We start from the raw sequence: 23,189 nt of genomic DNA on the forward strand, positions 1-23,189 counted from the left end.
GAAAATAAATACAACAGGAATGGCCAAAAATGTACTACTTTAAACTGGATATCAACAGCTACTCCATTATATTCTGCATATAATGGTGATAAAGTCAGCTGTTTTCTAATTTAGGGTACAGCCAGGGGTATGCACTCATATGGCTATGCATACAAATATATATATATATATATATATATATATATATATATATATATATATATATATATATATAATATCATTTCAACTTCAGTCTGTTTCTATTTAAATTAATGACAATTACATGCATTGATCTCAACTCAGTCTCAGCATCACACAATCAGTAACCACTGCTACGACATGTGCACAATTAAAAATAGGGAAACGGGTGGTTTAGCTTTACCCAATACTGTTATGGTTAGGAGCAACGACCTTTTGAAGTGTCAATCATGATTGCATCAAGCAGTTTGCTCTAGGCAACAACATAAAGGCAATGTGCACAAAAGTCCAAGTAAAAAAAGTGTTTATGGCAACATTTTCAGATGGTGACTTTGTTCATGAGCTACAACTGTAAATGTAATCTGTAAATGTAAGCATATTGTAATAACTGTCCATTTATTCTTTGGTTTGCTTGGCAATTAAGACTTATAAGAACAGCTTAGTTTCCAGTGGCATCCCTGCAATTGAAATGGATAGTTTGGCTAAGACCTGGAACATAATATCAACAGAGAATTTGAGTTAACATGAAGCTGTATTTGCAAAACATTTTACTCATGACATACAGTATTTTCAAAAAGAATATGGAGTGGGACGTGATGTTATTCATTGCGAATTGATTTGATCATGAAAAGTGGTCCCTATATAAAGTGGGACTTGGTGACATCAGCCAAAAAGGACAATTGTATTAGTTGCAGAGCTGAAGTTATTGCATTTTGATGAAAGATTACAAGACATTACGATTTTGTTTTCCTTTGGAACAATGTGCACTGATTAATTGTTCACAAAAAGAACAGGAATGTGTAGACAGGGTCCACTTTTATATCATGTTGACTTTAATATGCCAATTAGAATTAGAAATAGCAATATATACACAAACCCAAAATAAAATAAAAACCTAAAATATAACTGTACACAAGTAAAAACATGGCACAATCTAAAACGCTGACATTCTTGCAGCCAGACGGATGCTTGCTGAAGGTCTATTGTAACTTGATTTATACATTCAGTTGAGCTGATAGTCAAGAACAATGAGTGAAATGTTCTAGCCCAGGTTACTGGAGGTTCCGCTGATAGCGCTAAACACGTGAAGAGAGTTCTGCAACAGAGAATGCATCATGTCCTCCTGGTAGATCTGAGGGATGGAAGATGAGAAGAGATAAGTATTTGCAAAAGCATTAAGAAACCAATATAATAATAGACTACTTACTGGTCAAGATATGTGTGACTGCATGCGCAAATATTTAAGCATTATAAGACAAATATTTGTGTACAGCAAAAACGGTTACCTACAACTCAATCTATTAGGCATGGCAGCATAATAAAGGAAAAAAGAGAAACATTAGAAGCAGATAAAGGAATAAGAGCACATTTCAAGATGATAGGATTACATGCACACCATGTCCATTTCAAACATACTGTGTGTCTTAATCAGTTCCCTGGCTCTCTTTGTCGTGAATCAGTATATCGTGAACACGAATTAGGGTACTGGCAAGGGTGTTGATCCACCGAACATTGGGACACTTATGACTCAATTACCTGTGACATGATTAAGAGGTTGTGGTTTTAAACGCAGCAGGTATTATTCAGCAACATCACTTTATAAATGACACTATCGTGCGTTTTCGTTGTAGATATTAAAACATAGTGTTATTATTACAGATAAATGATATAAATTAAAAAAGAAATTGAAAAAATTATGAATGTTATGAATGTAAGATGCATCTGTTTTAAAGTCAAAATAATGCTATACATTATATATTCAGACTTGCACATGTCCTCTAACGACTAGAGAGACTTCAGAAGACATGACAACATTTCCGGTCACCACCAGTGCAGAGCTTGCTCAAAATTGGCAGCAGGTTGGTGTGAGTGCATCTGCACGCACAGTGAGGCGAATACTTTTGGACAATGGCCTTGCATCAAGAAAGGCAGCAAAGAAGCCATTTCTCTCCAAGAAAAACATCAAGGACAGACTGAAATTCTGCAGGAAGTACAAGGATTGGACAGCAGAAGACTGGTGCAAAGTTATTTTCTCTGATGAAGCCCCCTTCTGACTATTTGGGACATCCGGATAGTCCGGAGAAGAAAAGGTGAACGCTACTGTCCTGTGTCCTGTGTCATGCCAACAGTGAAGCATCCTGAGACCATCCATGTGTGGGGTGGCTTTTCATCCAAGGGAGTGGGCTCTCTCACAATTCTGTCCAAAATCACTGCCATGAATAAAGAATGGTATCAAAACATCCTGCAAGAGCAACTTCTCCCAACAATCCAGGAGCAATCTGGTGATGATCCGTGCATTTTCCAGTATGATGGAGCACCATGTCACAAGACAAGAGTGATAATGAAGTGACTCGGAGATCATTACATTGAAATGTTTTGGCCAGGCAATTCACCGGATCTTAATCCCATAGAGAACCTGTGGTCAATCCTCAAAAGGCAAGTGGACAAACAGAAGCCTACAAATTGTGATCAAATTCGAGCACTAATAAGTCAAGAATGGATCGCAATCAATCAGGATTTGTCCCAGAAGCTGATATCCAGCATGCCAGAGTGAATTGCAGAGGTTATGAAGAACAAGGGTCAACAATGTAAATATTGACTCTTTGCATAAATTGAATGTTTTTGTCAGTAAAAGCTTTTAAAACATGAAATGCTTATCATTGTTGTCCAGTATACCATAGAAACATGTGAAAAAATTATCTAAATACTGAATCAGCAAACTTTGCAAAACACAAAATTTATGTCACTGCCAATACTTGTGACCATGGCTGTATACACGTGTGACCACAGGGATATTTGCTGATGGGCGGGGTTGGGGATTGGGAGGAGGAGGGGTAATAGTGGGGGTTAAATGTTGTTTCTGTGAATATACGTTTTACTTTTCTTTGTCAATTTTATGAATCATTAAAAAGTGTTAAATCAGGAAAAAAAAAAGCAGATACATACACAATCACAAGAGTAGAGGTCGACCGATATATCGGTTTTGCCAATTAATCGTCACCGATAACGATTTCTGGAACTATCGGTTATTGGCAAAAATCCACACCGATATTTTTCCCCCCGTTATGTCCCATTGTGTCCGGTGATGGAGCGGCTGGGATGGGTGCGCTGTTGTTATACAGTATGAGAGCGGCCTCTAGAGGCTAAATAAAAACTATCACTGATGCCTCGAGGTGGTTGTTTTGACACGTGTGACTTCACGTTGAATGCAGCGGAACACTGCACAGAGATGAACAATGCAGATTTAAAACACCAACAACTAAAAGGTATGTATACAGTACATATTGTCATATCATTATAAAGTAATTGATGCTGCATTAATAGAGAACAGCAGACCAGGGTGAGAGGATGCTAACATTAAAGCTAACCTCAAGCGGTAAGAACAATGTTACAAAAAACACGCAAGTCCTACCCAAATGTTTAAATAAAATGCATTATCATCTATTTGCATTAGTTTATATCCAGTCACATTTATGCTTTAGACAGCTAATTTGTATATATAAAGGTAGTGAGAGATTTGAGAAAAATATCTTCATGCAGTCAAGCGAAACATAAACAAATCAGAAACGCATCTAATTTTAATTCATTTTTTTATCCTCACAGTAATACGCATTTTTGTCATTTTGATTAGATAATAATCAAGTGATTCGTGTGTGTGTGTGTGTGTGTGTGTGTGAGACGGGTTTCTCACTGAGAATTTAAATGAGTAACGGTGCAAAATACAAACAAAAATATCACTGAATCTTATAGAAGCGTTAAAAAAAACTTGACATTGCAATTCACTAGTTTGCCCTATTTTCACATTAAAGACCCCTCACCATAAGTGAAGTGATCATTGTCTTGGTTTTAGGGTAATAAAGAGCGTTTACCTAATTTCAACATTTACTGAATACATTTTTAAAAATTTCGGTTATATCTCTTAACATTAGTTAATGCATTAACCTTATTGTAGAGTGTTACTTACCAATGAAATTTTCACACATTTGACCTGCAATATTTCAGATGGCAAAGGCTTTAAAGAAAGTTCCAGTGTGGGAGTATTTTACTAAAGTGTCACCAGGAAAAGCACAGTACAATAGAAGTCAATGCAACCAACATGTGGAGTCATTTCAAGCACAACCATCCAGCAGTTCAGTTTGGATGTATATATTTTATTTACTTTAATATTTATTAATATAGTTAATATATTAATATTTATATATTAATTTTATTTAAAAAGTACAAAACATTTTCATGGTTCAGTCAGTACTGTTTATTTTTCTTATAAATTCAGCATTATTTGACTTTAAATTTTATTTTTTCATTCAGTATCACTTTAAAAAACTATCGGCCAATTAATCGGTTATCGGCTTGTCTTCCCAACTTAGTTATCATATCAGCAAAATCCTATAGCGGTCGACCTCTACACAAGAGCTTCACGGATCTTCCACGGTCTGATATCATCACAGATGACAAGCACGAACACCTGAAGCTCCTTTAATACAGGTAATCCATTAAAATAATGGACATTTCTGCTTGACATGTTGCGTTTGTGCTTAGATTAAATTTCAATCGCATCTGGGAGAAACAGTGCAAATGTTTTTTCATGCTTTCTTATCTTTTCTGACTTTGTTGTGCTTTATCATGATGCAGTAGCACACTGACATAATAATTCATGTATGTTGTCAGGAAAAAGAGACCCTCACCACCAAATCCGAACACAAGTGGTCACAGGAGACACATTTAAGTGACCAGATGTAAACAGCCATGTGTCTCACCTGAACACGTATGCTCGGATCACCCGAGAGCCATCTTAATACCGGGTGGAAATTGGGCCATAGTGAGCAATGTGGCTTCCTGGTTTTTACGGTGCATTCTGGGAATTTTTAGGAAGCAAACATTTCAGTGCACTGGAACAATTTTACGATTGGGACTCCCTGGTCAGTGCCACAAATACTGAACTACAGAGCTGATTAAGACGCACCCCGGACGCGGAGTTTGGAATTACATACTATCATACTACACTTACTATTTCTACCATAGACAGATTTGGCAGAAGTAGTACGAGTAGTATGGGAAGTATGCAATTCTGAACTCAACCATAGACTTTAGTACCCTTAACAAGGACTTTTAGCCAGTGATCAACTAATTCTTAGTTAAATGTATTTAAAATAAATTTTTATTTGTATACTGTAGTGCTTTTCACAACACACATCTTTTCAAAGCAGCTTTACAGAAAATTATGCTGTAATGTCAAAAAGGTCCTAATTGAAAGGAATTAAATTAAAGTTCTTGGTTTAAATGAATAACGTGGTTGAAAATCATGCCTTAAAATTCTTTGTCTTGAGGTCCCGTTAACAAACTAAAGGCGACTGTGTCAAGGAACACAAAACTCTTTTAAGTTTTTAGTTTTTGGAGAAAAATATCCTTGGGAGAAACCAGGCTCAGTTGGGGGAGCCAGTTCCCCTCTGGCAATACAGATTTAATCTAACGCCAGTATTAGTTATTTATGTGTAGTACAAGTCTTAAATAAAGGGATTATAGAGAATAATTGTGGAAAATTGTATTGATGAGAATGGCTTTTTCATATAATATGTTTCATTACTGTACCTGCTCATGGATGATATCGGAAAGCTCCTTCACCATGCTTTTGAAGTTTGTCTTAAGTCCCTCATGGTACTCATACTGGTCTTCCTTAATGAGTCTCTCGTTTATGTCCAGCGCCATACTGCATGCATTAACAAATTGCCTGCAACATGGATAATTAAATGGATAGTTCAGTCTAGTTAGCCTTAGTCACCTTCACTTTCATTGTATGAATGCAAGATGCAATGAAAGTTAATGGCGACTGAGGCTGCCGTCCCTAACATTCTGTATAAAAGAATACTGGTTTGGAACAACATAAGGGTGTAATGAGACAGAATTGTCCTTTTTGAGTGACAGTCAGAAATAATAACAGTGCTAGATTTAAAAAGTGGGACATATACAGTTGTTTAGGTAGACATAAAAACATAATATTACATGTCTGTGAGCATTGTAGCTGCAAACTCCTGTGCAGTTTACAAAGATGAGATGGCTTGGTATGATAATAGATACATTTCTGCAACATGACAAATAAACAGGGACAGCAGAAGATGGCTCCTTCCTGTACGTGACTAACTTCTACTATGTTTAGAACAGGAACTATTGTCTTGTCATGAGAGTTATCTTAAGATGAACATTGTAGTGCAGAGACATGGTAATGTATGAGGTATAAAGTGGTTCAGAAGTCAAATGTGCAAAAGAGGTACATATATACACATGCGAGTCTACTATACATAGTAAGTAACATATAGTGATACAATGTATATATAACTAAATAAAAATAAAAAAATATATATATATAGGCATAAAGTTATATTTACTTGTATATATAAAACAATTGTATATAGTTATTTATATATATATATATATATATATTTATATATTTATATTGTATCACTATATGTTACTTACTATGAATAGTAATATTTACATGTGTATATATGTACCACTTTTGCACATATCACTTCTGAACCACTTTATACTTCATACCTTACCAAGTCTCTGCACTACAATGCACCACAATGTTTATCATTTATCGGTTCCCTTTCTAAGTTCAACAAAAACTGCAGAAGTTATACTGTGTACCTGAATATTTCCTTGAGCTCTTTTACTTTCTTGTTGGATTGACCTGATTTGGATTCATCAAGGAAAGCTCTGGCGTAGGCCATTGGTCCTGCATTCACCTATGACCCCCAAAACAACATAAAGCTGTTACAGGAAATATGCCATCTCACACCAAATGTGTCCAAAAGGGCCACGATTATTATTTTCCACAAACAAATGATAATGAAATCACCCCTCACTTTCACACTGTGATCTTTGAAGTGAATTGTGAGTTGAAGGGTAAATCTAACAAAGAAATGTCTGAGTCATATTTCAAACCAAAATCAAAAGAAAATTCTATTTCTTGCAAAAGAATATTTTTTGGCCATTAAGATTTTTTCATTTTGTTACATTGACAATAAAACCATTTTCCCACCAAATTGTTTTTACTGTAATACAGAAAGAAATGATACAACCAAAAATTCTGTCATTGTTTACTCACTCATATTGCTACACACCCACATGACTTTTATTTTGTGGAACATATAAGGACATTTTTGCCATATAGTGAAAGTGAAATGTGACACCAGGCTGTGACACTCCTTTATGGAAAAAAACCCCCCAAAACCATAGTACAAGTAGTCGATGCAACTCATGCACTATTTTCCACGTCTTCTGAAATCATTCAATCACTTTGAAGAATGAGCAGATAAAAAATTAGGCTGTTATTTTTACTCTCAGATCAAATATAATAATTGATCAACACCTGTAAAGAGTGCCCAAATCAAATCGTATCGACTACATTTACTGTGGTTTTATGGTGTTTTTTTTGTCATTTATGGAGCTTGACAGCACGGAGTCAATATTCACTTTCATTATATGGCAAAAGGATGTGTCAAGGTGAAGAGACCATTTTTATTTTATTCCTTTTGCTTTCCAGAGAAGAAGTCATAAGGCTTTGGAATTAAATGAGATTGAGTAAATAATGACAGAATTGTCATTTTTGGGTGCACTGTTCCTTAATTGATTCTAAAATATAATAATTTTTTTCATGAAAAATTGTATTTCTAAATTCTTTCTTTCGATTTTGGGGTGAAATATGATCCCAGTTTTCATTTTCAAGTTTCACTCAGAAAGGTACATTTTAATTTATTTTTATTTAATCCTCTACAGGTCATAATATACCTAGTTTCCAGACTAAAGGATGCTAAAATGGTAATGAATAGTGTGGACAGTACCTGCACACTAACACAGCCTTGGAGTTTGAGTTGGAGCTGGATCATGTCAACCTCTTGATTTAAGCAGAGTTTAGTGATTTCAGCACTTTTCTCTTTCATCTCATCTATTGCCACATCAATGGGTTTCAGCTCAAAGTGTTTTTCTGCCACCACCTCGATGCGCTTCTTTACGTAGGGAAATGTGTTGGCCGCTGTAGACACACACAAACACACACACTGTCAACAAAGCAATATGCCTAGAAACCATATTAACACAGACATCTAATCTTTCATCTGTGACTGTAAAACTGAGACATGGATTTTACAGCTTGCCACAAACCTGCTGTTTTTACTACTGGAGTGACAGCCACTTGGCAACAAATGACTGCAGAGGTGGTTTGAAAACAGCCATTGTGTAAGGGATATAGTTACATCACTAACAATAGTTGTGTCACTGTGTGCGTGCTTGTTTGTAGAATATGCATTTCGCCGGTGGGGAAGCTGCTATTTTTATTGTCAATTCTAAAGTTTCATCAAATATTTACACTGATGCTATACAGTAATAAGTACATGTCATGTAATTCAGGTTATGAACACAGATTATTCAATTAGCATCTTTACAGTTTTGTAAAGATACTGTTATTATTATTGGATTAAATATTAGAATATTATTATGAAAATAATAATACAGTTCTTTATGATCCAGTTAAACCCTTGAGTGTTACAGACAACAGGAGGAAATAGATGTGTTCTAATGTTGCATCTACGCAATTGTTTTAAAATTCAAGGCTAATGTACACGTGCATCTGATTGAGGCCTTTTGACATTTTTTTTGCTCTTTTATATAAATGTTTTATAGCCTGTTGCTATTGATGTGTGAACAGTCATATAAAAGCCCATACCGCAGCTGAGCACCAATGAGCTAAAGTGGCATCCTCCAAATTGAATGCTGCATTCTGAGCTAATGCCTTTGAATTAAATGGGAATGCTAATGGATAGCTCTCTCCAAGTATTTTAGAGCTCCTTGGAAAAACACTTTAAAGCCAGTATTTTGAATCTTTGGTCCTTACATTATATCGTGCAGCACACTATCTGCATGTTTCAGTTACTATTTTGTACCTTGTTATCAGTGTCAGACAAGTTACTTAAAACAAGTAATCCACTACAAATTTCAAATTATTTATCTAAAAATGTAATCAGATTACTTTGCTTATTGTTTTACTTTTAAGTTATTTTCTAAATCACTTTTCCAAGAAAAGTTTTTCCTCAGACGTACATATGAATTAATATTTTATTTTATTATACATAGTACTTTAGCACAAGTAATGTACTTAAAAGTAAATAATTTAATTGACTGTAATCTGTTACTGATTACAAGAATTTAAAATGTAATAATTTGCATTACTTTTTTTACTAAAAAAGTAATTACAGTAACTAATTACTTTGTAACTGGATAAACCCAACGCAGCTTGCTATATACTTCTACATGCAATATTTTTTAATTTATGCATTTATATAATTATTTATAAAGTTAAATTCTCTTATAATGCATGTTAAGCCAAAAAAAGTGCAACACTATATGTTACACAAATGGATGTTGCACAAATCTCATAAATATGATGTACTGTTCCTAATGAGTATTTCCTGTTTTTCTGGCTGTATGCATGTTGTGCTTACTGGCAAGTATCGTTCGCCGCTTGCACTGTTCCTCAACCCCTCCGTGTTTCTTTCCTGCAAGTGTGTAAGGTGTCTCAAAGACAAAACGATTGATATTTTGGCACTTCTCAAAGTCCGTCTTCCTTTCTGACAGCTCTTTCTCATCAAAGTATGACTTGACAAATGTGACCTGAATATAGGCAAACTTTGGGTCCAGATCTTTCTGGTTTACCTGTGGGTAATAACAGCAAGTTTATGTGTGGTTACTTTTACTAAAAGTAAGAAAGATGGCAGTTTACTAAGAAATTGTAAGATTAAAAACAATCTGTAAAACTATTATTTTTCAAAGTATAAATATTTGTGGTTTAAACAGCTTGAGGAAAAGAAAGTGCATGCACATTTTTTCATTTGAGATGTTTAACAGCTCAGAATAGAATGGGCTTCAAATGTTATAAACTTATCAAAACAATATATGGGATGACTAGTAGCTAGACATGCCTGCAAATGTTCTGTTTGTTAACAAAATAAACAAGTTTTTCCTGGACAGATCCGCACATGCGCAGCCCTTTATGATCAGTGAGCTGTAAAACAGGAAACTGCACAATGACTGCTGCTTACTTTGTTTGAGTCTTGGATGATTTTGACATTTTCTGCTCCAAACTTTTCTCCGTAGAGGGTAATGAGACGATGGGAAATTTCAGACAGACCTGTGAGTTTTGGCTCCTTGTAGATGTATTCCTTCCCATCCTCTTCTTCAAAGAAGCCCTAAAATATTGATAATTAAAAAAAAATAAAAACACACAAAATGAACAAATAAATACAATTATTGATGTTTTACAAAAGATTTGTGCTAATTGTGACTATTGCTTTTTAATTGATCATTGTAAAAAGAGAAACTATGCAGTTGTTGCCTTAAAGAGGGATTTCTACCTTATCTGACTGTTCGGGCACTTCTCACGCACCTTACAGTCTAGCTGATCCGACAAAAGCTCAATGGGTTTAAGATCATAACACTCTTTTCCAATTATCTGTTGTCTAATGTCTGTGTTTCTTTGCCCACTCTAATGTTTACTTTTTGTTTTTCTGTTTCAAAAGTGGCTTTTTTTTTTGCAATTCTTCCCATAAGGACTGCACACCTGAGTCATCTCTTTACTGTTGTATATGAAACTGGTGTTGAGCGGGTAGAATTCAATGAAGCTGTCAGCTGAGGACATGTGAGGCATCTATTTCTCAAACTAGAAATAGACTCTGATGTATTTATCCTCTTGTTTAGTTTTACATCTGGTCTTACACATCTCTTTCTGTCCTTGTTAGAGCCAGTTGTCCTTTGTCTTTGAAGACTAGTGTACACCTTTGCATGAAATCTTCAGTTTTATGGCAAATTCAAGCATTGTATAACCTTCAATCCTCAAAACAATGACTGACTGACTTGTTTCTAGAGAAAGTAGTTTCTTTTTTGCCATTTATGACCTAATATTGACCTTAAGACATGCCAGTCTAGTGTATACTGTGGCAACACAAAGACAATGTTAAGGTTCATTTAATGAACCAAATAGCTTTCAAATGTGTTTGATATCAGTTTCCACATACAGTAAATGTTTTAGGTTACCTAACATTTTTTAGTGTCCTCAATGTGTGTAGAAAAATCTGTAAATTTATGAATGTAAATTTCAAATAAACAACTAAAATGTAAATGTATTCAAGATTAGCATGACAACAAAAACTGCACATTGTCTGATCTTTCTAGAAGTTTTTAACAATAAATATTTATGGGCAGTTCACCTATCAATTCTATTAACTATCAGGGCTTTGACAATCATGGACATTGATTATTCAGATTAGTAGTTGATCAATATGGTGTTTTCAATGACTGATACTTAAAATGTAACTTTTGGCCTACGATATTCTTGACTATTTGGTTACATCCTTGAAGTGTACAGCCTTGTGCCATTGCTCAAGACTGAACAATGTTGACTTCAGATAATTGAACAAGTAACAAAACAATATTATTTTTTTTACATCAAAATGACTGTAATCCTAAAAAACAATTGCTTTTGGCAGGCATACTTTCACATAATCAGAAAAGAGAGTTTGACTCAAAAGTCAAACTTAAAGATGCCTAAAATATCAATGGTTACACAGAAAGAAGTAATTTCTGCTAGTGTTCATAAAAAAATTAGAAAAAACATTGCAAGAACAGACTTGTGGTATGTTATCTTTTGAACCCACCTGTCCGTAAAAGGCAACTCTAAAATAAGTCCCCAGCAAACGTCGACCAGACAGCATCACTTCCAATATTTTAGCATACGCTCGCTGCAGTGTGTCATACAACCGCCTCAGTTTCTATTGAAGAAAGAAAAATAAGAACATTTGTGTGTGTGCGTGGTAGTAATTTGTAGCTTGTAGTTTTTCATGCATTGATCTGTGCTGTGATTCCACATTGCAAATGCTCTGTGTAAGAGCGTGCAGACAGAAATGATGGTAGGACGAGATTGGAAAATGACAAGTCATACTCAAACTTTTGTCCACATAAGCGATATTGCTCAATGTGTTCAAATTACACAACTAATATTGTAATCAGTAACAATCTTTTAGATTGCAATTTAAATATTTTAATCTGATTACATTTGGATTACATTCAAACCATGATATTTAAGTGTATTAAGTACCAATTAGAGGGGTGTAAATTAGGAGTTTCATCATGATACGATGTTATATCAATTCTCTTGTTTGCCTTTTCCACAAAGTCTACTGTGATTCGATTCCGGGGCCCTGCGATCAATTTTACAATGTTACGTGCCTATTTTACACAATCAGTTACAGTACATATATTATCGCATATATGCAACCAAAATATAGTTTGAAAATGTTACGGAGCTCTCTGAAAATTGCAAATCCAGTATCCAGATTGGGACATCCACAAAAAAAAAGGTAATTAAATAATAATACAAAAAAAGTATAATAAAAATAATAATACAGAACAATAAACAATATAAAAACTAAAGTTACATAAATGCGATCATCATTCTTTGATTAGAGCTCATTCCCTTGTGGTAAGAAGGGAATAAACACTACAGTGAAAATTTGTCATTTCTCAGTTAAGCAAGTATTTCAGTAGAAAATACTTACATAAACATGAATTGTTTCTGACAGGAGAGTATGTGCAATCTGTGTTTTTTCTTGGGAACAACTTCCACAGTTGTATTGCAAAATTCAGTTAGTTTACTGTGATGTTAGTAAGGGTGTTTGTGAAGATGTAAAAAGTCTTGTAATTGATGCTAGTGCATCAGTTCAGTTTAGAATGTCAGGGCTGTCGAGCCGTTTGACATGGTGGCAAAAGCGATATCCTATCACCAGAGCTCGCATTTCCAGGGAAGCCCATTTGATGCACGCACACGTATTGAATACAGCACAACTTCAGGCTTCAATCATTCCATGCACATCTGTGTCCCACATGAGAACCATATTTAATACTTATAAAGCGAGATGATTATCATTAGGTTGCTGCACCACCTGATGAAAATGCAGATGTCGTGGCTGGCATTAGAGTGTCAAAATAAAGGTGCATCTTCAAAAAATATACATCGATGTTGCATCGATGACATCACATCATTGGTTAATTGATCGATGCATCGATCCATATCATTGTACCGTTACACCCCTAAAATTAAATTGATATGTAATCCATAAAAAGAAACTGTAATCTGGTTAAACAACAAATCAATTTTTTTTTAAAAGTACATGATTTTTGTAATCTGAATTACATGTAGTTCAAATATCCAACACTGGTCAGAGCACATGTGCTACCAGCTAGGCCAAAGCTCCGGCTTGGTTGGGCAAATTCAGTGCACAGTTTCGCAACTGTTATATGCGGTATTTGGTCACTACGCAATACAGGATAACCAGACGGAAAATGTGCCAAAATAGCACTGTGTTGTATTTGGATTAAGTTATTTTCAGAGCAAAAATGCCTGCTTTCTTTGTAAATAAGTCTTATAATAGATTGTGCCTTAATCACAAAACTCTGCACTGTTTGCAGTCACAATTAACGTTGTATTATTCACGCCAACAGAAAGCAGGCGGTAATTAGAATTTCATTAAAAAGTCTGAGAGATTTATTTTTATCTAGGCAGTGGCAATGATTCAAATGATAATCAAATGATGGAGAAGATCATTATAACCAGCATCTATCCACATGCTCAGAATAGTTGAGCCAAATCAGGTTCCTGGATAGCAAACTATTACTCAGAACCAACCTACAAGATCAGGAATCGCACTGTTCAAATTCCATTCAGCACAAATTTTGAGGAAGCATTGGCACCCCTAGCTGATTTTCTTGTGAATCAGGCACTAAAACAACACAGACAGTGTATGCAAATAAACAGTGCTATTATCAGGATTAGTTCATTCTTAGTCAAACCCCCTCTGGATATGCGTCAACATTAAGTGTGTAATCTTTAGGAGAGTCTGTTTTAACAAGGGTAGGATTATTGATGTTGATGTCGCTGAATGTTTGATGTTCAGTTGTACTTATTCTAAGGCGCCTTGCAAGCAATTTAACTCAGAACAGGACCCTTTGCCAGAGTCAAGTATATTGGGTTATGCCGGAAAACATCATCAGTGAATATATTCCTTGAGGACACAAATACATCTACCCGACTTTGTGGTGCCATGTGTGACTACTCAAACATGTATAAACAATGACTAGGAACATTTTCCACAACAAATCTTCAATATAATATGGATACTATCTTATTAAAGCAAATTAAAATTCAAAATGTTCAATAGATCAAACAGATAGTATCTACTGTAATTGACAAAAAACTGACCGGTCTAAAAATTACAATTACAAACTAGATTTAACACTAAGGTGTTCTAAGTGTTTTTAGGACATTGCTATACATTAACTATGGTGTTTTGGTTGGTTTCTTACTGTTTTTTGTTTGAATTAAATGTACCTCCATAACCTAAAACCTTTACCTAAACCTAATCAATATTATTTTAAAAAGCAAATGAGAGGTGAACAAAACAGACATTCTTAGCCTTAACCAACACCTAAACCTAGCCAATAGTGTTATAAAATGAAATCAGACATGAAAATCTAATTGTTTGAAGAAACCACATAATTTGTTGTTGCTTCTATGACAATTTCGTCTCATGTGCCAACTTGCATGCTTGACTGATCTTGAGCCGCGTTCTGATGAGCTTATCACATTGGAACACGCATGTAAATGTAGGTGGGTCTGTAATACAAGCGTTAAAATTTATCATTTTTCAAATGATGCGTTATAGAAATCATAGCATAGCAGTGTGTGAGTAAAAGTGCTTATAATGTCATTATCATCAGCCATTGTAGTCGTAATTTGTTTAAGTAAATATAACGCTGGGGCCTGGGTAGCTCAGCAAGTACTAGAGATGCTGACTACCACCCCTGGAGATGCAAGTTCGAATCCAGGGCTTGCTGAGTGACTCCAGCCAGGTCTCCTAAGCAACCAAATTGGCCCGGTTGCTAAGGAGGGTAGAGTCATGTTGGGTTAAACCTCCTCACGGTCATTATAATGTGGTTCTCGCTCTCAGTGGGGCGCATGGTGAGTTATGTGTGAATGCCGCGGAGGATAGTGTGAAGCCTCCGCATGCGCTACGTCACCGTGGTAACGTGCTCAACAAGCCACGTGATAAGATACATGGATTGACGGACTCAGACACGGATGCAACTGAGATTCGTCCTCCGCCACCTTGATTGAGGTGCGTCACTACGCCACCACGAGGACTTAAGACCGCATTGGGAATTCCAAATTGGGGAGAAATGGGGGAGGAGTAAATATAACGCATAGTTGTTGTAGTGCCTCTAGTGTTCATTTCACTAGAAACTGCAGCGAAATGTAGAATTTGGCACCTAAAAGTCAGTTTGCAAGAATGTTAATGAAGTAACGTTCATTCAGTGAGACTAGGTTGGAAATGTAAATTAGTTTCATCTACATAGAAACACAAGTTAGACCAACAATATTCCCCCAAATGTTGGCCCAACTAGCCTAACAGAGTTGTCTGACCATAAAATTTCATGTTAAACAATTTAGCTAATTTGCAAGTTCCCAGCATGCATTGCAACATGAATAAATTATGAGGTTAGTGCTATAGGCTTTTTTTTTTTTTTTGCAGTTTATTGATACGATGTATTTACATTGTTGGTTAAATGACTAGAATAGTTTGTAGCACCTGTGACAATTATGGTTTTTCACCAGACAAAAGGTTGTTACTTGCAATCTATGTTCATAGAAAGCACATGCACATGGGGCCTGGTGAAAACAATAATTGTCACAGGTGCTGCAAAATATTCTAGTAATTTAACAAACTGCAACCATTTCTGAGAGGCTGAAGGATATCAGAAACGATGATCTTTTGTCACAGTATTGTGAAAAATGAAAAGAGCTGGGAAAATGGGAACAGTTTTTGAAAGTTGTATGTTATCTTTTCAGTATCAGTTTTTTTCTTCTTACCTCAAACTCGTGCCGTTTCTCATAAATGGGAATGATGAGCCTGGCAATGTGTGTTATGAGCTCAAACCTTTCAGCTTTCCACAGACCATCAACACACACCTCCAACTGTTCCACCAGGACATCCTATCATACAAAAACAGCTGACATGAGCCTCACAAATATTACATTAGAATTTGTCATCAAATATGTTCATGATATGGTCTGTTACGAGTTTATTAATCTCCCCTGGTGTGTTATTACCTCTGTGTAGTACACATCTGGCATCCCTATGTCTTCTTTCATGGCTGCCTCTTCATCAATGTTCTGGGTGATTCTCTTAAATGCTGCCAGTCCACTTGGGAACAGCTCTGAAACGATATCATAGCAGAATAATCCCACTACAACCTTTAAAAGCTTTTTAGATATACAGCTATAGCACTTATTAATCAATAATCAAAACATAAGTGGTTAAAATGTAGGCTTTTATGGAAGTAAATGGCTGAAGGAGCATCATGCATTTGATTTAGGGGGCACGAATGGCAGTGGATTACATGGTGCCTTAGACAAAGAGTGTGAGACATGTGAGTCTAGTGGTTACGTTTTGTTTATAGCATGCAAGGGAACCAGTGTTCAAATACCAATCTAATATAGGGGAGTCTGGGACTAGAGGTCACAATGGGAAGTTGTCATAAGGGCTATATCTCAATAACTATAATGTTTTGAGACAAAAGTCAAATTACACAAACGTGTGTTTTGTAGGTTGGTTTCAAATGCCTAGATCAAACCGCTCTTTAATGAGAATATTATTTGTGAATTCCTTCAAAGTAAAATTTCAATATCATATCAAATATTCATTATACAGCTGTTGAGTAAACAAGTAAACACAATTAAAAACAAAATATACACTTAGACTTAATATACAATTAAGATTATAACCGGTTAAATTGTGTTCTCAGGACAGGTATTTTCCCTTAAAGGTCAGGTCGAGGCAGGTTGTCTCATATGTTTTAAATGTTATAAAATAATTTACCAAATTTAGATGGGACAGAAAACAGTTTTTTACCTTCAATAATCATGTAACTTAAAGGGATAGCTCGCCTAAAAAAAATTTATTCTGTCATCCTTAACAATTTTCTTCAATTCATGCTTTTACAAATCCATATGACTTTACCTCCTCAGTGAAACGCAATAGAAATATTGCACCAAACATCTCCTTTGTGTTCCACAGACAAAATAAAGTCATGTGGGTTTGGGACAGCATAAGAGTGAGTAAATGATAACAGAATTTTCATTTTTGGGTGAGCTACCCCTTTAATTATAAAATTGACATTCTGTATATAAGTATATTAAAGTTGTTTTCAAAATCCACTTGAGCCGATATTGATTATTCTGTACGGTTGTAACTGTAATCTTTCTAAAATATCACCTCCAAATCAAAAACATGCCAGCCATATTATATACAGTATTATAAACGACTCATGTGAAAACAGTAATACAAAAGAATAGCATCACTTTTGCCATACCACATTGTAATCATATTACAGTATATGGAACATAAAAAGTAAATCAAATATCAGTGCTTTTTAACCTGCCAATTTTTATCTCTGGTTTCTAGTCATGCAAATTTTTGGAACCTGCTATATACTTTTAGTGGTATGAGTTTAGGCCAACACAAAATGAAACACTGAATTGCCGGCAACAAAATGTACAATTTAATCGAGACAAACTTTAAGCGTTTTCAAATCTGAAAAAACATTGTTTTTTAAGTTTGGCAAAGTGTGCGGTGTTAGTGCATGCCTGTTTCATTTAAAATAAACATACAAAAGAAAAGAGTTAATGATCAACAATAGCTCGACTACTTAGGGCACTTTGTTTGAGACTTTGCATTGACACTTGTGTGCACACCGCAAATTCGAACAGAGACAGTGATGTTTTTTTCCCCTAAGCAGGTGCCTTTTTTGCATGTGATAAATTAGGTAGGGTATTTATTGTTTAATGTTTCATCTGTTTAAATATGGAAATGAAGAGAGAACGTGTGTTGCTCTTGCCATTGTAATTTGAGGGTAGATACATTCTGATTTTAATGTAGCAATGCAGCATAAAATATAATTATAACCCAGAGGTTCACTTGAACCTTTTAGGGAATAGAAATAAAAAAGTAAAGAATGAAACTTTGTTAACTTACTTTTCCTGTGCAAATACTCTGCCACTAATGCTGCAACATGAACATTACACATAGCAGCCTGTGAAAATAAAAGGGCAAAGAAATCCAAGAGAAAATAAGCTTCAAACTATTAACATAATGAATACGGTTGGGTGGCAAGTTGTCAAATTCAAAGCCACAAAACAAACATCTAATACATAATGAACCACACGTAGCTCATCATTTTCAACAGCTTTTCTTACTTTCCATACCAGTTCAGTAAAGGTTCAAAAAGCAATAAAATAAGGAAATAGCCATCACAAAGTTTAGTTTTAGGTGCTGCTGTTATATAATCCCACCCTTTCTTTTAAGAAATCCCTGTACAAAATGGAAATACTGGAAAAAGCCTTCCAGGAAATGACCTTTGGCCGATACAGCTTCTCTTCTGTTCCTGTTTTTACACTCTGTGAGGGGTTTATATGGAAGTATTTTTCAAGACTCTACTGCAATGGCTAATTTAAATGCTTAAAAGAGTAAAGAATAAATTCAACCCTTAAATAATTCACGATCAAGTAAGTAATAAAGTAGGACTCAATCAGCATAAAAAGAAGTATTGCAAAAATGATCCATGTTTGACTTGCATTCAGTCATGCATGAAAGGGAGTGACAGGTGCTAATAAGACTGTTTAAAGGACAACTTGAACGTTAATCACCAGGAGGTGGTTTCCAAGGGGCAGAGCATATTTGGATATAGCCTTGAAATACTTAATAACTGACTTATGAATTAGAAGTTACTGGATTAATAATTATTATTATTTTTTTTTTTTAAGAGTTCCCCATATCTGCTGTACAAATCAAACAGATAATAAGAGATTAACATAAACTGACTCAGATTTAGCTGGTCCATCTGCAGGAAATATATATTTTTTTTTTATCAAGGACAGAAGATGCTTTTTGCATGTTGAGTCTTGCAAAATATATTGAGCCCTTGTAATGTGCCCTAGAATACCTGAGAAAGCCTGCAGGGCAAAGTGGGACAAAGTTCACCCAAAACGAAAATTCTCTCATCATTTACTCGCCCTCATACCATCCCAGATGTGCGACTATCTTTCTTCTGCTGAACACAAACAAAGATTTTTAGAAGAATATCTCAGCTCTGTAGGTCCATACAATGCAAGTGAATGGTGACCAAAACCTTAAAGGTCCAAAAAGCACATTAAAGGCAGGATAAAAGTAATTTATAATACTCCAGTGGTTTAATCAATGTCTTCAAAAGTGAAATGATAGATATGGGTGAGAAACAGATCAATATTTACGTTATTTTTTACTATACATCTCCACTTTCACATTCTTCTTTTGTTTTTGGCGATTTGCATTCTTCGTGGATATCACCAACTACTGGGCAGGGAGGAGATTTTACAGTAAAAAAGTTCTGGCCACCATTTCTTTGTTAGTGTTCTGCAGAAGAAAGGAAGTCATACACAACTGAGATGGCGTGAGGGTGAGTAAATGATGAGAGAATTTTCACTTTTGGGTGAACTATCCCTTTAATATTGTCCGGTAGGAAGGCATGATTGAAAAACATGTTGTGCTTGTTTCAGCTACACACAATTTGGGAGGGCCAAAATTTGTTCAATGTGAACTAAGATATACATGAACTGGATTCTCTTTACTGCACTCCAGCAATAAAGCAATGAAGCCTGGCATACTGTTACAGTTTATTATTCCAAATTATCATAAAAACATTTTTAAAATGTACCTCGGAAAAGTCTCCATTCTTGCTGTGTGCTCGAGCCATGCTGTCCAGCCAGGTGCGCCTAAGCTCCGGAGTGCTGGCGTATGACCGGGCGAGACTATACTGAAGGTCTAGCAGCATTTCTGGGTCTTTCTCGTGCTCTCGCATCTGAGCAGTGGCCATCAGAACAGTGCGAATCCTCATTGTGAGGCCCTTCACTTCAGAGGGAAATGTTGTGGTCTGGGGAGAAGTTAAGATAAAAGTAAACTTAAACAAAGATGTATACAAATATAGGTAAACAGGCTGGTCCCTCACTCATTTGCAAAAACATATATAATAATGTGAACATGCAAAAATGTATTGCTAGATTAATTTTCTCAAAATATGCACGCAAATGCAATAGAATATCTCATGAGTCCAAAACATTTTTTTTTTACGCCATATTGTCTTCAAAAATCGCACAATTGAAAAGACCAGCTTAACCAGTATGCACCTCACATGCTGGTCTTGGAGGGTTTATGTGCTGGTCTAGCTGGTGAAGACTTAAATTTAAATAATTTAAAATGTTAATTGTTTATTTAAATTCAGCTAAAAGTGGAATTCGGCCCTTGGAATTTTTCTAAGCCATATCATTTTCAAAACAAATATTTGCAAAGAAAGAGGCAAGGATATTTCAGGAAACTGTTTATTGTTGTAATTTGTAAGTGTTGATGAATAAAAGAATTCATGACTTTTTTTTACTGTATGGTGGTCATATATGAGCCCATAAATTACTGCAGATCTCTGCTTGCATATTCTGTACTGCACCTTCATAGCTTTGTCGCTGTTGGCAAAGTTGTTGATGATGGACAGTGACTCCTGGAAACGTGAGCTGCCTGTTAGAGCCACATCAGCTATAAGCTGGCTCACAGCAATGATGATCTAGAGGGGAAACAGATGCATAATGTTCATGCAACATTCCAGAAACATTCTTACAGCACGCTTTAGGTATTCACTAGTCTCAGCTTCAGACGGCAAGCCAACAGACCGCCCACAGTCTGTGCACTGTCTAATGCACATTTTACAAGAAAGTGCATACAAGAAAGTTCAGAAAGGGAATGTGGCTTGACCAGACTCACTGGCACGATAGAGGTTTCAAAAGGCCATGAAGACACTTTCACATTCTTAAGGGCACCTTTTATGTCACCTTTGATGAGTATATTCAAAAGACATTTAATACAGCATACTCTATTTGAAGTGACATTCTCAGGTACGTCATCTTTTATGACACATCAGAAAAAGTTTTGAGATTACAAATCAACACACGCACGATGCTGCCAGATCTCCTAAAAATGCTGTAAGAGCTGCATGCCATTTGAACATCAACAAAATTAAATACAAGTCACATGCCCACTCTAACATACTTATATGTTGAATCCAGTCATACTTTAATCAATCAGGTGATCACTCATCAGCTTTACATTATACATTTTACACACTAGAATATTACCAGAAATATGCACAGATCCCACAAATCCCACATAATAATACAATATAATACACAATTGTATAATATATGAATGTATAATATATATGTGTGTGTATATATGTATGTGTATATATGCGTGTGTGTGTATAATATAATTGTATTGCTTTTTTTTTTTACATAGTCCTAATGTTAAGTTACCTTTACCAAAAAAGAAATGTTACAAAAAATTATATATTATGTTTATTACTGGCAAAAATAGCTGGATGCTATAGATGCTGTATTAATAAATGTAGAAACTTCCTTTTTTTATGCCAAAAAATTACAATTATGGTATACACTGATTTTCTTTTCATTTATTACCTGTAACAGATGCTAAGAGGATTTCAAAGTAATTCTTGCAATTTCAACAAATCCTCCTCTATGTCAGCCAGCTACTGTAGATAACATTACCTTGGTGACATAATATGCAAAAATGTTCAGAACATCAAAGTTGTTTTTTTTAAGTTTGTAAGGCATAAAAACGCTTGTACGTAATCAACTAATTTATAGTTCTGTCAACTGGCCCCTTGTTGAGCCCTGTAATCACATTAGTATTAAAAGTAGAATTACTTTTTGAATGCAATATGTCCCTCACGCCCGTTTCACACATACTCCGTGTGCAGTGCGTATACGGTACGTATGTGGTGCGTATACGGTACAGGAGCAGCACGCGCTATAGTGCTTTCACATATGCTGCGTTTGCAGTGCGCTACTGATCTGCAGTTTCTGTGTGCCACAAAATCAAAAATGTGTCATTTTGATTTTGAATCCAAATGTTAACTTTGACATTGTTTAAGACATTGAAACAGTCTGAAAATTATCATCATCATCAACAATAATCATTGTGATTCTTTTTTTTTACATGTAGTTCGAGTTGTTGACAGAAGAAAAGCTATCGCGCTATATCTGTTGCTAAGAAGGAGAAGAATGAGACGCATTTGGGTAAAAAAATCATATATGATGGCATTTTGCAACTTTTGGGACTATAATCATACTTTTTGGTTTTTCTTGACCCTGTAATTTAGTAACTGTAGAACACATTAACTGAAATTATGCGTATATGATGAAATTATTACAGTTTCTTGTCAATCTATGTCTATTTTAATGTGAAAAATGCGCTGCCACTTTAATTCAGTGCGGTGCAGCTCAGCAAAAATAGACTCGGTGCGTAACCGATCGCTGCACTGCTGTATACGCACCGCAACTGGAACGGATCGACGGACTGCATCCGCGTGCAGTGTAAAAGCTCTAACCTGTTAACATGGGTATGGAAAAAAATATGCAACACATACGCACTGCAAATGGAGTATGTGTGAAACGGGCGTAAGGCTTGCTTATTATGCAGTCATTTCACTGTAGCTGATAAATGCACTCTTTTCCTAGTTGCTCAATTTCAACACTAACCTCATTCCTACTTACCTGTGGAATATTTAGGAGTACTAGTGTTTCTTTCAGGCATTCAAACTTCAAACCCCCATTTGATTGTTTTCAAATGGTGCTGAAGTATATAATGCACATGAAAGGCCTATATTGATAACATAATTAATAGTCTCTGAAAGCCAAATGCCTAATATCAGGCATCATTTCAAGGAATATTATGCATTCAATACAAGTTAAACTCTAATATCATGCTGTCAGTTGGCACAGAAAATAATTGTCTTGTCCTTCAGTT

At 35.4% G+C, this 23,189-nt stretch overlaps 1 protein-coding gene across 1 annotated transcript in view; it reads right to left on the reverse strand.

The window, feature by feature from the left end:
* Window positions 1–227: 227 nt before the first annotated feature.
* The window catches only part of dock11 (dedicator of cytokinesis 11), a 99,961-nt gene continuing 76,999 nt past the window's right edge, over window positions 228–23,189 (reverse strand). Inside the window, exons 43-54 of the mRNA XM_052141723.1 lie at window positions 20,818–20,931; window positions 20,035–20,250; window positions 18,318–18,375; window positions 16,394–16,500; window positions 16,154–16,276; window positions 11,886–11,999; window positions 10,275–10,421; window positions 9,678–9,888; window positions 8,022–8,212; window positions 6,826–6,923; window positions 5,767–5,905; window positions 228–1,309 (exon numbers count right to left, since the gene is read on the reverse strand). Coding sequence (XP_051997683.1) covers window positions 1,220–1,309; window positions 5,767–5,905; window positions 6,826–6,923; window positions 8,022–8,212; window positions 9,678–9,888; window positions 10,275–10,421; window positions 11,886–11,999; window positions 16,154–16,276; window positions 16,394–16,500; window positions 18,318–18,375; window positions 20,035–20,250; window positions 20,818–20,931 — 1,608 coding nt within the window. The 3' untranslated portion in view covers window positions 228–1,219. The remainder of the gene's footprint in view (window positions 1,310–5,766; window positions 5,906–6,825; window positions 6,924–8,021; window positions 8,213–9,677; window positions 9,889–10,274; window positions 10,422–11,885; window positions 12,000–16,153; window positions 16,277–16,393; window positions 16,501–18,317; window positions 18,376–20,034; window positions 20,251–20,817; window positions 20,932–23,189) is intronic.

The sequence above is a fragment of the Xyrauchen texanus genome, chromosome 2 (assembly GCF_025860055.1).
Source record: "Xyrauchen texanus isolate HMW12.3.18 chromosome 2, RBS_HiC_50CHRs, whole genome shotgun sequence".
In the NCBI taxonomy this organism is placed as follows: domain Eukaryota; kingdom Metazoa; phylum Chordata; class Actinopteri; order Cypriniformes; family Catostomidae; genus Xyrauchen; species Xyrauchen texanus.